We start from the raw sequence: 17,022 nt of genomic DNA on the forward strand, positions 1-17,022 counted from the left end.
AAGATGATATTGATTGTAATACAAGGTTCAATCCCAGTGAGTCACATGCTTTCAAAAAATAGTAACCCTACTCATAGATAATGAGACCAAAGCCATTAAGGATGTAACTGGATAGGGATATCACCAATAGAAGACAGATGTAGTTGACATATTGTGTCTGCTTTGCATGTGCGTTTAATAATACGCCCTTCACAAATTAGCACTGACCTGATCGCCCCATTCATTGATCACAGGCATGTTGATGTCATCAACGAAAATTGTCATCCTCTTGCCTGCAGGTGGCCCATATGTAGTGCCCATCCTTTTGTCAATGTAGCTTTCAACCGTCCTCTGGAACATGTTCGGCAGGGTGGCCGATGAGAAGTTCAAGCTTTTAGTCAAGTGTGTCTCAAGGTCATATTTGCTGGTGTAGCCCTAAAGAGCAATGGAAGCAGCATGCAAGTTATGGTTAAGATACTTTAAGTTTCATTAAATATCCACCTGTTAAACTATGTAACCTGAAAGCTACAAAATAACTTTCTGCGAAATGGAGAAATGACTTAATAATGAACTAAAATTAAATTAAACAAATTAAATTAACAATTCAAGAAATTATCATTCCAAATGATAAAGTCTTTGTCATTCCACAAGACTGTGGTTTCAGGCACACATTCAGTATACGTAAATGTCGTGAAATGTCGTGAACTCCAAGGACACTGTTCAGATGGACTAATCCAAACCCAAGTGACGCTCAAAATGATTATTTGTGTTTAGCTCATCCAAAACCAAATACATTACATGAGTTTTCACAGTTAATGATTAATACTCCAGCAATTACAAAAAACTGTGACTGAGAAGAGGTATCAAAAAGAATTGTTACTAAAACCTTGATCATGACTGTCTTGGCTGTGCCTTGCTCGCCAATGAGAAGCACGGCTTTCCCTTGCTTCATGATCGTCTGCATCAGGAAATCCGTCCGAACGTTGTCCACATTTGGCACCAGGATAGAGGAATAGTCGGGTATGGAATCTTTGGGATATATATATTCAGGCACCTGTTGGAAAAAGGCAGGTAAAGGCTGGTGTACCAGAGTATGTTCTTAGCAGTTGCGTTAGCCACTATAGTAGGTCCTTAGAGATCCACTGGTTATGGATGGCTTGACTGAATAGGGTATGAACCCGAAAACAGTACAAGGAAGTATTCCTTTTCATGCACCTTGTTTTACAGAGTATAATAAGGTGCATGAGGTACAGGTTGTTAAGGCCCAGATTCCATCCAAGACCATGGGGCTGATCCACGGCGTTCTGCCTTAACCAAATGAATGACTCTACTGTACATGTTTAAGTGAGATCACGCCCTAACAACTTGGCTGGATGACATACAGTATATGCAGCCTTGTGCCTAATATATACCTTCTTAGACCAGTGGTCCCACTCGCCGGACTCATTCACCAGAAACTCAAAGATGGTCTCCTCCCCCTGGGTTTTAGGGAGCTCCAGAGGTGCCGAGTGGGCCCGGAGGAAGGTCTCCATTTTGGCACGGTCCTCCAGCTCCAGCAGGGCGCCCACGGACCACATGACTGCAAACACAAAGAGTCGGGCCACGTGCTGCTGGGCCGTCTGCTTCTCCTCCACGGGCGGAAGCAGACCCTGCAAGCAGCAGTCCTCCATTAATATCCCCATCCCTAATATCAACTCATGCCAAGTTTACATTTTGTTCAAATGCTGTTCAGCCTTAAAGTTGCGATTGGGTACTGAGGAAAAAATAGTATTTTATGTGGGGTGGCTACTTAGTATTTTGATTTTCCAGCCAGCTATTGGGGTTCTTGCTACAGAGTAGCATATTAATGTTTCCCCTGCATTGTTTTAACAATTTTATGTTATATAGCTGCATTGAGGGCAGGGCCTTTTTCTCTGCCTACCACCAAATTTTGTGGCAAATAAGCACTGTTCTAGGCCAATGAACAAAACAAATCTAACCACAGAAACAAGTATATTTTTCCACTGTAGAACTAAAGGCAGTCTTCTTCAGCCCCAGTAGATCATTTCGGAGATCAAACATAAATCATTCTCTGGCTGAAGAGGAAAATGTGGCTGCTGACTTACTTGCAAAAGATCAATGGCCTGTTTGATGTACATGCACTCCAGGATGTACATTTTTGGTGACAGAGTGGTGGAAACAAAGTTCATTAAATCCTGCAGGAAGAAAAGAGAGGTTACCACCAAAGACTGTTTCCAGTTCAATGACATTGTGATTCCGCGATAATCATGCTGGTGTCTAGCAGGAGTGGCAATCATTTCTAATGATCCTATTTAGGAGACAGATCTTGTTCAAGGCCAGTGTTTCTCTGTAATATCATCAGCCAACACAGTTTCAGCAATAAGGTAATAAATAAATCCATTCAAATACTCAGAGAAGTGATGTACTTCAAATCCAGATATTGCTGATTTCTTGTCTACAGCAAGGTTTTATAGAAAACAATAAATAGAACAAAATAGCTTTGGCCCAGCAGGGTTCAGGTCAACGTCCATCTGTGAAAGCAAGCTGGGGAAAATTGACGGGGCGAATTCCTGAAAGGAATAAGGACTAATGGGTAATAAATACAAGGTGGAGAAAGGCAAGAGGTAAAGGGAAAGGCGTTCTGACCTGGAAGATGCTGCTAAAGCAGCCCCACAGCGTGTCGGCCTGTGAGGAAGGCAGTGTCTGTAGCCAGGCTTGAAGGATGGGCTGCCAGTCCAGAACAGAGGAGCTCATGAACACCATGCCGTTACGAGAGACGGTGGCCGGCGAGGCATTGTCGATGTTGTGCGGCTCAAAGACCACTTTGCAGTTGGGCGCCATGGGGATCCGGTCCCCGTTGGCAAGGGTCAGGGTCTTGTTGTCGTCCAGGACCGAGTTCAGGTTCTCAATCCAAATAGCATCCACTGGACCATCCAGCACGATCCATATGTGCTCTCCCTGAAAAACAATGGCATGTTATTCTAAATAAGAAACGATTAATTGATGAGACATTACAATGATGAGAGGATATTTATTGTAACCACACAGAATGAAAACTGTCTTGGCATACTGACTTGGACTACCCCGATGTATGCTGGTTTTTGTTCCAGCTAATCTGTTTAATTTAGGTGAATGCTTGTTCCTTAAACAGATTAAAAAGATTTAACACAGTGTTGATTTGGCTCATTACCATTTCTTTGTCCTTCATCTACTCATTTTCCACATAAGGAAATAAAATGACATTTGAAGCATTTGGTTGATACGATGTTCAGAATTGTTTAATTTCAAATCCAATGTGGTTGAGTAAAGAGCCAGAACAACAACAAAATGTTTCACTGTCACAATACTTTTGCATATAACTACAGCAGGAAGTAGGCTTTTGATTGCAGCTACCTTCTTAGCCTTCAGAGTCTTCCTCCACAGAGTGGAGAACACCCCGTCCGTCCAATCATTGGTGGCCACATCCAGCGTGCCGAACATTTGGGAGGCAGTGATGGCCTTGGGGTTCATCCTCATCTCCTTGTGTGGGACGCCGCAGTCAGACATGGCTTTCATCAGTGTGTGGATGCAGGTGGTTTTCCCAGCTCCACTGGGGCCCAGCGTCATCATGCCTGGACACGGAGGGAACAAGAACCCTTTTCACGTTCTGAGGCATCAATCTGCCACCTTCAAAAGATGTGGTCAACTGTGCTTCCCCTTGCTGGAACAGGGTGGCAGTAAGCCTTCAGTCTTTATAGTTCAACTCACATTGCAATTCCTTCATCCATTCCTTAACCCCCACCCACCATCGCCAGAAAACAGTCACCAATGATGGTCAATCTACCACGTCACCATTTTTTTCTTTTGCATCAATTTCTGGCACAAGGCGGTGGTGTCCGTGGTTACTGACCGTGCCGGACGCGCTGGGTCTCATAGAGCTGCACCAGCTTCAGCACCCAGGGCTGGTGGGCAATGAGCCCGGCGTCCTCCGTCTGCTTCTGTATGGCAGCCTCCAGGTCAGGGTAGCCAGCCTTGTCCAGGACGATGCCGGGAAACAGGTCGTTTATCAAGCTCATAAAAAGTGGCTCGTCCTCATCCACCTGGAGAGAAGAGGGAACAGGTATTAAGAGATCAGGTCTAATGAGGAAACCTATCTTTGCCCTTCCATAGCAAGTAGCATAAATGCGCATAATCATAATTGATGCACGTTCCCAACAAGATTTGTTGAAAAGCAGGTTGGGTGGGGGGGGGGGGGGGGTCTGTCTCTTTCTCAGAGGGCAGGGCCAAAGAGTGTTATGTTTTTCAAAATGTTTTAACAGCACTGCGAACATTGAGAAGGCTACTGCTGCTTTAATTTATGTTCTTGATAACCCATGCAGACTTATTCCAGTAGATGCATACATCAGTACAAACTGATACATCTATTGGCAAGTGAATTATAAAACCTTATGGTAAGGTCAACTCATGTCAAGACCTAAATCTGACACTCACTATAGTACACAGCTGTACTTCACAGAAGTTGTGAAGAAGTGCCTAAGAATGACTGTCTACCCTAAATCAGAGAGAAGGTGCAATTGCTTCTTTATTGAGCCATAATAATCACACTTCCTATATTTCTTGATGAATAATCTTGTCTGTTTTGAAATCTCATGATTTGCTTTGGTACCATGAACCATTTTGGTATGGAAAGTTAATTGCAACTACTTTTTCATTAACCGGTTAACATTATCTGTAAAATGTCAGATTTTTGTAACCATACTAATGTGACATAATTTAGAAACAAAGGTGTTTACTACTCAGATCAATATGGGGCAGCAGTGTAGTGTAATGGGTAAGGTGTTGGTCTTGTAACCTTGAGCAAGGTACTTAACCTGCATTGCTTCAGTATACATCCAGCTGTATAAATGGATATGTAAATAAATGCAATGTAAATGCTATGTAAAAACATTGTGTAAGTCGCTCTGGATAAGAGCATCTGCTAAATGCCTGTAATGTAATGTAATGTAATATGGTAGTGTGGTGGGGTTCACCAGAAGCTGTTGAGTAGCAGTTTAACTGTACCAATTTAGAGAGGTTCATGTCTCGCAGCACCCTCATCACCACCGTCTTCTCCAGCTCCGTGGGATTGGACCTCTTCACGGCACCCAATGTCCTCAGCACAGAAAGGATGTTCCGCAGGCCAAAGTCATAATGGACCTGGGGAAGAGTGGAACTGTGGGTAGGATGTGGGGTTTGAAATCCAGGGAGTCGTGGGAACAAATCCTCGGGAATTTTTAACTGTGGATTTTACCACATGTGAACATTAATCTGGAGTCTTTGGGAAAATGTCATACATCAGCCTCGATTATATTACTCTGTTGAAAAGCATCAGATACGTAATGCAGTTTTCACAAGGTAATTGATCATTTTGATATTAGTAACGTAATTATTGCTAAAATAAATATGTGCACACCAACCTTTTGTTAGACAAATGGTCAAAATGGATAAGCAGCTGTGTTATGTCTCACATTTAAATTGTCTACATTTCTGATACAAATTCAAAAATCAATATTAGAAACACTGAAGGCATTTAAATGAGCTAGGTTTTCTGCAATGCATGTAACCTGCACTGAGGAAGTGTTTTTTTTGTTGTATCCACTTTGTGTTTCTGACAGTTCTGATGAAAATGTAAGAGGATGTTGGTTGTGTGAGACATACAGTGAGATTACGGGTCCACAAGAAAATATTAAATATCAGAAACTTACTTTCACCTCGCTCAGCAGGGTTAAGTAAAGTAAAGGGACTGACCCCACTGTTCAGGGAAACTGACAGCAGCATAGAACAATGAACTGTAGAAGAACAAGTTCATTGACATAACACTGCAGTGACACTTGATCGCGTCAAGTTTTTCCCAAGCAATAACAAAGGATGACTCATATTTCCCAACAGCGCGATTAGAATTTTTAACTTTCTGACTGAATCTCGAGACTAAAAGCAAACCATTTTTTAAAACAGTGTCTCCACATCTTTTTCAATACATGCCAAAAATATCAGTCACTCTGACTACGAAGAGGAATGAATCTGCTTTGTTAGACGGCTTTCTGTAAAAAATCTCCCACAGGAGCACTGAAAACAAAACAAATAATACACCTCAGAAGGAAAAGACACTTTTCAACCTGTTCATTCGAAATCCTCTTGTGGAATGTTGCAAAAAGGGCTGTGGATATGAGATATGCCTTGTATACCTCCCCTATATCAATGAGATATTGAGAATTATTTCTGTTTTTTTTATCCCCATTGGCTGACAGCATATTTCTCCACTGGTGTTTCTCCATTGTGCTTCAAAGCTCATTATTCATCTGGCTCAACACTAAATACGTCCTCTAAGTTTTTTTTCTTTTGACAAATCTAATATTTTTTTCCTTAACTGAACAACCCCTGCTGTTTGATAAGTAAAACAAGAAGGGTAAATAAGTGCATCGATTTACATAGAATTTTTTTTTAGACATACCATACCTGCTTAGACAGCTGCTCCTCACACAGCTTGTATAGAGTGTAGAACTTGCGGCTCAGCACCTGGTTGTCACGGAAGCCAGCACTGGCCAACTTCACCCTCATGATGATGGCCCTATCAGGGACCATCATGGCCACCGTGCGGAACTGGATCTTCAGATTCTCTGGCAGCTCCTGCCGACCCGCGTAGCCCGGGTTCTGTCAGGGGAAAAGAGCAGTCTGATAGATGGACAGAACTGACCATTTTGAGAGTATCAGGGCTGTGCAGGCATTCCAGTCTTTCAGCAGTGGTCCTAGTACATAAATATAGACTCTTACAAACCTATCCACACAGTGTTTGATTGTTCTCACTGTAGCTACCTCAGTCAAGCCTTACCATTTACATATTCATCACTGACATTAGTTACATTCATCATGATGATATCTATCTTTTGTCACAACACAACACATTCCCTTTGCTCAAGCCTGTTTGAATTTTAAGAGTCAGCCAAAAGAACTGCTCCTAATGTCATATCAATTTAAAAACCCTTTCCACTTGAACTAAGATGCAATTTGAACTGTTCACAATGACCCCAATCCACCTTTGGCAAGTAGCTTTAATCCCTCTTTGTGTGTCAGCAAAGGCAATTTCTAGGTGACGGTTTCCCTCTAAACTCACTTCACTTTCTCTATGCCACAAAACACAAGAGACTTCAGATTTTTTGGATTGGGTCAGCTTGTGAATGTCAATTTCCTGTTGGTCGTTTGCAGCTTTCTGAATGCAAAAAATGCACTGATCTGGAATTTGGTGTAAATAATTTTTTATTTTTTATTTTACCACAGTTGTACAGTTAATTTGTAGCCTACTAATTTTACTCGATAACTGATTGTCTCAGGTAAGTAATACTGCTAAATGGACAGAGGTCAAAGTATACCATATACAAATAATCTGCCTAAGCTGTTTTTCTATTCTATTAGGATTCCACAAGCCTTTTCATTATTTTCCTTGAATGTCTTTTAGGGTCATCAAAGTCAAAAACCAGCATCCATAATATTTTCAAATCCATTTACTTATTTTCCGGATTAGAGTCAAATGTTTTCCTGCCAAGCCAAAGATTTTTTAAAACAAGAATGAGGTTTCAATGCGAAAAAAGGAATCAATTACCAAAATTAGGCAGCAGGATAACAATCATTTAAAAATTACAACTGCAATGCCCAATGCAATCCCCCAAAAAGAGGAGTCCCAAAACCCACTTTTTCTGCTTCCCTAAGCAGAGATATGAATAGTCTGGAGGGGGAATTTGATTAAATAAACATAGAGAGGTTTCCTTTGGACCCCAGTAAACTCTTTTGAGTGTGTGCGGTGGTTACGTGATTGGAGACAACAGACAAACACTAATGCACAGAAAAATAAACAGGAGTGAATGTTCTGTCAAATTAAGGTGAGGTGGTCCATCTTAGGGACTGAGATCTCTGAGTCTCTGAGGAAAACAGACTTAGATGAGGACAGAAGATCCATTACTTATGCCTCCCCAGCTGTGGATGATCCATATTGTCATATAACTCATTGGGAATGTGCAAACACAACATACAGGGATTTGTGCGAAAAGCTGAATGCCCTCTGAATAATGATGTCTGCCTGGCTAATTGCTAAAGGAAAAATAAGGACAGTGTCTTGGAAAACTCATGGAGGTGTCAATCAACCCTGAAAACTTGTATTTCTTAATGAAGAGAAGTAAAGGTCAAGGGTACGCAGTCAAGGATGTGGTCACATACACCGAGAATCGTGCATGTTTCTTGATTAGGTATGGGCATATTACAAGATGGATAACTACATGTTTTGAGCATTGATGCAAGACACTGAATAATAATTGCCAAAGAGCATGAAAGAACAGATACCATAATTAAAAAACAATGTTTTACAGCAGATTTATTTAGCCCCATTCATGTTGTCCATTTGACTGAAATCTCACCTTTAATAAACTATGGAAACTGGATCTGATCATAAGCATTGCAAATCTAAGACTGATCAATATTGTGTCTGTTCTCACCATGGTCAGGAAGATCCCAAACTCCCGGTCCATGTCCACAATATCCCCATCCGTGAACACAAACTGGGCCTTCTTGTTCTTCTTACACTGCAGTACAATGTAAATCTGCTGCGCTGCCACGGACAGCACTGGCAGCTCAATTCGGTTGAACTCATCAAAGCAGCCCCAAGCGCCAGCCTGCGCCAAACCTGCAGACATAAGAGTTCACGTTCAGTTTGATTTCACACTTATTTCCTGACAGGTCAGTCTTGTCATTTGACATTACCCTTACTGAATTCTTTGCTAATTAACAAGGTTGTTTATATGAGTCCATTGTAGGCACTGAGTTTAAATTACATATAAATATATATAAATGAGAGGACTTACCTGGAATGGCAAAAGTAAATAAAGAAGCATAACACTATAGTACCTTTATAGATACGTCCCAGGCCTCGGTAGTCCATCTGGTCAGAGCAGTTGAAGACCACAACATATTTGCCCAGGCAGCGGCCCATGTCCTTTGTGGTCTCCGTCTTGCCAGTGCCTGCAGGCCCCGCTGGTGCCCCTCCCATGCTCATCCCCAGGGCCTGTGACAGGGTGATGTAGCACCTGCGCGAGACAGTTCAAGTTCAATTCAATTCAAGTTTATTTGTACTGTGATTTTTTTATTTTTTTTTACAGAGGAACACTGTCACAAAGACACTTACCAGAAAAAGACAGTGAAACAGAAAGTTTGTGGCTTAAAGTTGTTGGGAAAGGGGCAGCAAATATATCTGTTCTGCACCAGGTAACATAACAGACTTACACACCAAAGGGAATTTTAGGAGGTAAATGTAGGACAAGCTGAAAGAATAGCCGGATTAAACAGTTGAATAGCCTCAATTTCTACAAAACAGGTCTTCTGGCCTGTTTGTTACCAGGAAAAAAAGTGTATACGCATGTCAGAAGACTGATAGATTCAAGTCTCATTAGACCCTGTTTTCAATGGAATTTAAGGAAAGAATTTGAAGGCTACGGTGTATGACTGAGCATACCCTGTTTAATTCCACTCTACAGCCAAAGAAAGGGGAAATGACAGAGTAGGGGAAGAGAAGGGTGTAATGGGTACACTGACTTTCATTCTGTTACAAGTCCTTTCTTTGCTAAACTTTCTTGGCAAAAGCAATTTTGCAAATGTACCCCCAACTTGTTTTGTCTTATGAAATAGCAGGGAGCTAGTTGAACCGAATGTCCTGAAAAGACCTACGGTAAATTTCAAGATGCCTGCCTTTGATTCATGCGTTTGTGACTTGGCAAAGCTAGTTTGCACCTGTGCTCTGGAGTTATGCTTGCGTTGATCACAAAAAGTGGATGACACCGTACATACACAGCAACACCTAAACCCATCTATTTAGTGCTACAACATTTATGCACTTCATAAGACAAAATCAAATGGAATCTTGCAGAATTTTAGCCCATTCAAAGTGCCTACAATTTCTGTGTGGTAAACAGTCTTAAAGGGGCAGTTTACACAAAAATGAAATTAAGGTATGTTATCTGGAGTACTATCAATCCACCCAGATAGTTTCACAGAAATGTGTAGGGTTTTCTAGAGATCTGCTGCAGCCCAGCCCACCCAGATACAACAGGCCATAAGGGACCAGTATTTTTGTGGCACTCAATGAGCAGAAAACTTATATTTGAATTTATATATTTATATTTGAAAAACTTTCCAAATATCAATCATTTGGTACATGAACAATTTTTTAAAGAATTTGTGTTATCAGATTTATAGAGTATATACTTTGCCTTTTATATGTTTAAAGTGGGTTTTTCAATATGCAACTTTCAGGATTCAACATGTTTAATCCTCGAGAAACTTCTAAGGCAGGCAGCAAAGAGCAATTACAACAGACTTGCTCCACTACAATTACACAAGAACCAGGGATGAATTTGGAAATCAAAAGACCCCTTGGTTGTGGTAGTAACAGTATCCAGGATACATTGGGGAGAGATACAAGAGGCAAACCTTTCAAAATCAAAAGCTGCTTGGATGACCTTAAAATAACCTGGCAAGTGCTATGCTTCAGAATTCTATCCGTTTAACACATGGAAGAAAATATTTAAAAATCTAAAAGTACAAACTTTATTAATGAGAATTTTCTGTATAATCTTCAGAACAAACAACACTTTTGTGTTGACGTATCTGGAAACAGTGTATTTCTCAATGATTGAAGGTGAAGAATATCTTTTTCATACCTGTCAGTCAAAGGTGTGATGACCAATCTGTCAGTACAACCCAGGTACTCATTGCAGTAACTGAACTCCACATCTGTGATCTGGATGACACATCTGTCAACATCTTCGATGAAGTAGAAGCGGGACTGCTTCTGCCACTCAAAGTCGGCCGTTGAGCGAATGTTCATGCGCACCTAAGTAAACAGTGTAGAATCACCAAATCATCATTACTGGAAAGGGTAAAACGTTATCGTTATTCTAATTGACTGCTGTGTGTTTGAGTCGCTGCTCCTGTCCGTGTATCTATCTGCTGCTTAGCCACTAGACATAACAGTTTCCTGTCATGTTTGTTTAGAACTTTGGTGTGTAGTCTATGTTCTGTGTTCTCTACAAAAAAAAGTATGGCAGGAACTCACCAGGTCATCAAAAATGTCTTTCTGATGCACATGGATTGTGATCAGGGTCTCGTACTTTGTTCGTTCAATTTTGCTCAAGTCCCGAGTTGTCATATCAATCAGTTCATTCAGGATGTCTAAGAACTTCTGATTGGTGGTGTGCATGACCTGTTGTGAAAGGGTAAATTCATAGCAGTAAAACCTAATTGTCACAAAAAACAGAAATTGCCCAAAATAATAGACTCATGACTCCTTTAAGGGCTATCCACTTTGGTGTAGTCATTGACTATTGAATCACAGTACCTGTTTAATTATTCCTTTGGTAGTGCAAATTGAATTCTAACTCTATAAAATGCACTCTAGTTGTGAGATGCATTGCTAAAGTAGAATCTAAACCCTGGCTGGTGTAAACCTAAGCAAGCAGATGTTCAGTTCAGCACCTTTTTGTCCACCTTGGCCACACTGAGAGCCTCCTCAGAGTCCCTGGTCCAGATCATCTGGATGCCTAGCAGGCCAACCTGGGCTGGGAAGACGGACTGAAACTCGACCAGCTTGAGCCCCGAGTCACTAATGGCCATGAACGCCTGGCGAATGATGCTGTGGATGGTCTTCCTCACCCCTTCGAGCAAGAGTCCGAGCCATGCCTCCACATTGCCCTGTAACAGACAGACAGAAGCCAGTTGGATCCTGTCCTGGAGGATGAGCAACGTCCCCCATCATGGTGCCAAGGAGTCACTGTTGGTCACCAGACTCAGTTAAATGCTCTCTGGACAGACAGAAAGTGTTCATCATCATATTTTTAAATTAGTGTTTTTAATGGGGTGTTGTAGAGATGACAGACCTAGAAAGTATTTGTACGTCAGTAGAGGATAAAATGAAGCTAAATGTCCAATGGGGAAACGTACTGTTAATGGACCTGGAGCGTTTGTGATGATGTAATCGACAGGAAGTAAAAGAAGAGGAAGAAGGAAAAAATGCAAAAAGTATGGGGATTTATTGTGTCAACGTGTGATGTTTTTTGTGAATTCCGTCTATTTACATGAGGTCAGAACTCAGAAGGTACAGAAGTTAATATTTTTAAGGACTAAGAATCTGTGGCCATTGTGGCTATTTCTGTAGGAAACCCTGAAAAGTGGTGCTGGATAGGTATGGGACATGTCGCCCCACCAAGGGGTAACTTGGCAGGATGGCATACCTGCCATCCCAATTGAATGTCCTAATGTGTAAAACCATAGAACTGAAAGACTTTCTTTTTCACATCACTGTAGAATATAGCTTTTTTTATTACTACTTTACTCATTTATACACACATTCTGTGAAGTATTCCCTTCTACTGGAAGTCATTTCTGCTTGGTTCTGCTGCAGAGTCGTATCTACTGAAGACCCAAACTGTGTACAGAATGCTTTACCATGCCTCACGTTGTATACCTGTGCTAGAACTGGTTCTGCCAGCTCCACAGTCTCCCCTTCCTGGGACTGGAAGCTTAGGATCTGATCGTAGTTCTTGTCATGAAAACCAACCCGGTTCACATTGTCAAAGAGACTCAGCAGGTGAGCCTGTGCAGAACAAGGGCAAATCATTCACCTGTTAGATGAACAGCAGTACTCTTATGAATCTGTTTATATTTAACACCACTTTGAAAATGATACAAAATAAAAAATGTCCATTGAAATGTATTAGGAGACACTCCTCTATAACAATATCATTTCATTTGCACATTGTTTGAAATGGAAAATATCCAGACTGTATTATTTAACGCAATATAAATGCCTTAGTATTCCATTATATAGTAAAAAAATAACTGCAATAATTCTTACAATTCTTTTACAATTTCGGTCTTCCTACTGATAAACTATTTCAGCTATTCTAAGGAAATTATTATAAATCAGGCCCGCCTCATTTATCAGTTTCATTCAAAATTCCAGATACAATTATCACAAATTAAGTGCAACCCAACAGAATTACACATAATACCTTAACATACATGTCTGTCCATGTTATACTGCATTTTACAATTATACAGTTATAAACGAATAATATAGTCATAAGGAACAACACAAGACTTAGCCATGGGTTACACCAATACATGTTTTCCTAACAGACATGTAAGGGATTCAGATTGTGTACAATACAGTCATAGTAACTCTAGCAAGTTTGCTCAAGGTCATTAGCAGGTTCCTGTACCTGGATGGTGTGGGAGTCTGAGGCCTGGCCCAGGATCTCAAGCAGGGCAGGATCAGAGACAAAGAAAAAGCGAGGAAAGACCAGCCTCTTTTTCTCCAGGTACCCAGTGAGAGACTTCTGGCAGACCTCCAGCTGCTCCAGCAGATGAGGCAAAAGCTGCGCCAGGGTTTCGTCCCCCACGCAGCACTGGACCATGTTGGGAATCTCGTGGGCCCGCTGCATGATCTTCTGCCATGACTTGTCAATGTTCTGGAACCTTTTGGCTTCCTACATGATGGAAGTTGGATGGAAAATGTAACCTTTTTTTTCTTTTTATTTTGTGGAATTAAGCACATTGCCGACTTGATGTCATGTGAAAAATGTTAGCTATTGACTTCAAAACTATACCTACATCTGTAATTATTATTGTTTGTTTGGCTGACACCTCTTGCCGCCCTCTTACAGAGCCAGCCTGCAGCCTTACATCAGTTTTTGCAAAAACGACTTCACCAAAAACATTCAAATAAACGTTCACTCTATCCACAGGAGGAGAAAATCAACCATGACTTGTTATTGTCTGCCACATAAGCACGGTATGTCATTATGTTATGTTTTGGTATAAATTGTGGATGCCATGTTTTAATTAGTGACTGGCAGATTGACAAATGATTTTTATTGGGCTCCACCCAGGTCCCATAATGCAGCAGACCTGGGGTAGCTGCTTGGCGATGTCCCCTCCCACAAACACAGCCTCAAGGTAGATCCACAGGTTCTGTACGGTCAGCCATTTCTCGATGATCTCTGTAGTGTTGGACAGCTTCTGAACCCATTGCTGAATTGACGGCTTGAAGGGTGCATTATACCTGGAACAGCAGAAAAAACAACATTAGCTAACAGGAAGTTTAGTTTTCACAATGCCTATTAGAACATCTCACAGCAGGAAGTGCTTTTTCGAAAATTGGGGGAGGCGCAGCCTGATATAAAATGTCCTCTGTGCTCTTCTCACTTTATGCATACAGTATATTGGATTGCAAGGATAGGATAAGCTTTATTCCTTATTTTAAACTGTTTCCTTAAGCCCATCTGAGGGGAATTTGATACCCGCCACATTACATAATACATATATTTACATATTGTATGAAGTGGAGAGAAAGAAATCTTTGTTCACCTGTTGCTCATGAGTGAGGCCAGTACCATCAAGCTGTCCTCCATGAGGGACACCTTCTCGGCCATGTCAGAGCCCTTCAGCAGTAGGTCTCCACGACTCTTGAACGACGCGAAGGTGAACATGTGGCCACTCCACTCTCCAACCACGGCCTTCAGCTTGGCCTCGATGTCCTTCTCCTTCACTGCACTGATGCAGATGTCCTGCCCAGGAGAAACGTCTCAATTCAAACTTACAGCGTACCGTATACCACACTTCACAAAAATAATTGAACTGGTGTTAAAAATGTATGTTACAGTTGTCCTGTGTTATGTCACCAGTTAAAAACCAAGGGTTAAAGGTAATAATATTTTGGGGACAATCGTATCTCAAGAATATTCTCTGAAAACTTTGAAAATGATGTGAAAATAGCCTGTACCACCTTTAACCTGAAACATTTACTGGTATATTTCTTGTGCGGGGCTACACCCAAGCCTTGTTTTTAAAAGATTAAAATTTGGGGCCGAGTGACACTAGGTGGAACCTACAGAGCTTGATATAATTTACCTACAATGAAAACATACAAATAAACAAATAACAAAAATGTAAAAATAATATTACCTTGAATTTAAATGATGGTTGAAATTTGAAAATTAGTTTTATGTTCCCCAAAAAAATAAAAAATAAATAATAATAATACGTACAGAGGTAAATTGTGCTGTACCATCACTTTTAGCCCATTTAATATCAGGCAGGTTATTAAAATGAACCTAATTTTGCCATAATTTAATCATTTTCTCATAATAACTATAGCCGCGTTTCCACCGCAGGAACTATACCCCGGAACTAGGAACCTTTTGAGGAACTGAGTGCGTTTCCACCGCAGGAACTAGGGTCTAAATTTAGTTCTGGGGGCTTTGTTTTACCCCCCAAAACGTTCCTGCTCGGGGGGTAGTACTTTCCGAAAGTACAGGAACCTTTTGGGTGGAGCTTGCAGCGCTGAACATTTCTGATTGGTCGAGTACTCGTAGCATTTGTGTTGTATTTATTTTCCGCCATTACCCGCAATGTTTGAAAATATGCAGCGGCAAACCAATTTATTTTCATAATAACTTCAAATCAAACTAGTATGTTATGCGGCGCAGTAGCCTACTTTTGGTTATAGCCTGTCAACGTCTTGGAATTATAACGTGTGCTCTTCTGTTCTTTTCTTGCTTTAGTATTCGTTTTATAAAATGCTAAGCATTCGTGCTGGGACAGCATATTACGTAGGCTACCAAAACATTCAAACGGATTAATTCGGTTGCTGAATATTTTTTTATATTTTCTTTGTTAGCCCGTTGTAATTGACTCAAAACGTTTGATACAGTTATGTGAGGTATGCGGTAGTTCTGCATAATTAACATTGGTGATACAGTACAAGCAAACTGGAAATCGCCTTCCGAACTTTTTATCCGGGTAAAATAACAGGTTAATTCTAGTAATCTTCCCTTTAGCTTTTTCAGACTGCCGTAATTTTACTCAATTTTACTGCCATTTTTCAATTCCACGAAAGGACCAGGAAGACTATGGACTCATTTATGGTGCATGGTTCGCATCTGGAGGGCACACTTCGCTGCTGGGCTAGCAGTAACTTCGAAGGAAAGCAAACGGTGGCTGTACCGCTACTAATTTACATTTTCACGCAAGTCCGAGTTTTCGTTCTATTCTTGTCATTTTACGATTAGCCTATATGGAATTGACGACGAGAAAGTAATAAAACAGCAAATTGTTTACAGCGTGTGCATGTTTTCTGCTGTTAATGAATGTGTTTGAGAGGATATATGAAAATCAATAAATACAAAAGTAACCATATATAGTCATTGTTGGTAACCCGTTGTATATAAGTGGAATAAACCCCTCCGGGCTGTCCCGGTTATTAGAAAATAATGTAGGCTACTTCGGTGGTAGTATGGGGTTACAGAAGAAATCATATGACAGATGGACCGACGACAACGTCAGTGGGCTAATTTGCCTAATCTTCGCGGTACTTTAGACCCCGGTGGAAACGCAGACAACCATTGGCTGAAGGAACCTTTTAGTTCCTGGTAAAGTAGTTCCTGGGACTGAAAGTTCCGGGTAATTTTGGTGGAAACGCGGCTTATGTAAAAGCAGTGCTTGACAGTTAAACTAATTGAACTCCTTTCAGAAAGGCGTCTACACATTTCCCAAAAAATTTCTATTAAAATTTTATATGTGTGTTACACAATTTCCACGCGAGCTAGAAACGTGAGTGACAGGATGATGTCACACCTCGATGTCCTCTTTGCTCTTGAGCAGCGGAGCCTCCATGATGTTCCTGAGAGCGAAGTTCTCTGAGTCCACGTCGAAGCTGTGTCCCGTGAGCTCCGAGAGCCGCTGCCAATGTCTGGGCATCATCGCCTGAGAGGACGACACGTTTTTGGGGTACACAGTCGATATACCGTACATGATTTACAGGTAATTAGCTTTCAGGTTCAAGACATGAAGATTTTTGATGTGCTGCCACAGTAGTTCATCATAAAAAATATGCAGAAATACAAAGTAGACATATTAATGCACTAATTAAACAATAAATAATACCACAATAAAATTAAAGCTTTCACCCAAGAAAATGCAAGGACT

At 41.0% G+C, this 17,022-nt stretch overlaps 1 protein-coding gene across 2 annotated transcripts in view; it reads right to left on the reverse strand.

The window, feature by feature from the left end:
* Positions 1-17,022, reverse strand: part of dnah5l (dynein, axonemal, heavy chain 5 like) — a 63,833-nt gene that overhangs the window by 25,401 nt on the left and 21,410 nt on the right. For both annotated transcript variants that reach the window (XM_064330483.1, XM_064330484.1), the window contains exons 34-52: positions 16,672-16,800; positions 14,404-14,603; positions 13,945-14,098; positions 13,257-13,523; positions 12,500-12,628; positions 11,512-11,727; positions 11,093-11,239; positions 10,698-10,870; positions 8,890-9,068; positions 8,481-8,668; positions 6,454-6,648; positions 5,020-5,154; positions 3,869-4,058; positions 3,373-3,590; positions 2,626-2,937; positions 2,085-2,174; positions 1,392-1,628; positions 866-1,033; positions 208-414 (exon numbers count right to left, since the gene is read on the reverse strand). In XM_064330483.1, the coding sequence (XP_064186553.1) occupies positions 208-414; positions 866-1,033; positions 1,392-1,628; positions 2,085-2,174; positions 2,626-2,937; positions 3,373-3,590; positions 3,869-4,058; positions 5,020-5,154; positions 6,454-6,648; positions 8,481-8,668; positions 8,890-9,068; positions 10,698-10,870; positions 11,093-11,239; positions 11,512-11,727; positions 12,500-12,628; positions 13,257-13,523; positions 13,945-14,098; positions 14,404-14,603; positions 16,672-16,800 (3,534 nt within the window). The remainder of the gene's footprint in view (positions 1-207; positions 415-865; positions 1,034-1,391; positions 1,629-2,084; positions 2,175-2,625; positions 2,938-3,372; positions 3,591-3,868; positions 4,059-5,019; positions 5,155-6,453; positions 6,649-8,480; positions 8,669-8,889; positions 9,069-10,697; positions 10,871-11,092; positions 11,240-11,511; positions 11,728-12,499; positions 12,629-13,256; positions 13,524-13,944; positions 14,099-14,403; positions 14,604-16,671; positions 16,801-17,022) is intronic.

This window comes from Anguilla rostrata, chromosome 4 (genome assembly GCF_018555375.3).
Source record: "Anguilla rostrata isolate EN2019 chromosome 4, ASM1855537v3, whole genome shotgun sequence".
Taxonomy (NCBI): Eukaryota; Metazoa; Chordata; class Actinopteri; order Anguilliformes; family Anguillidae; genus Anguilla; species Anguilla rostrata.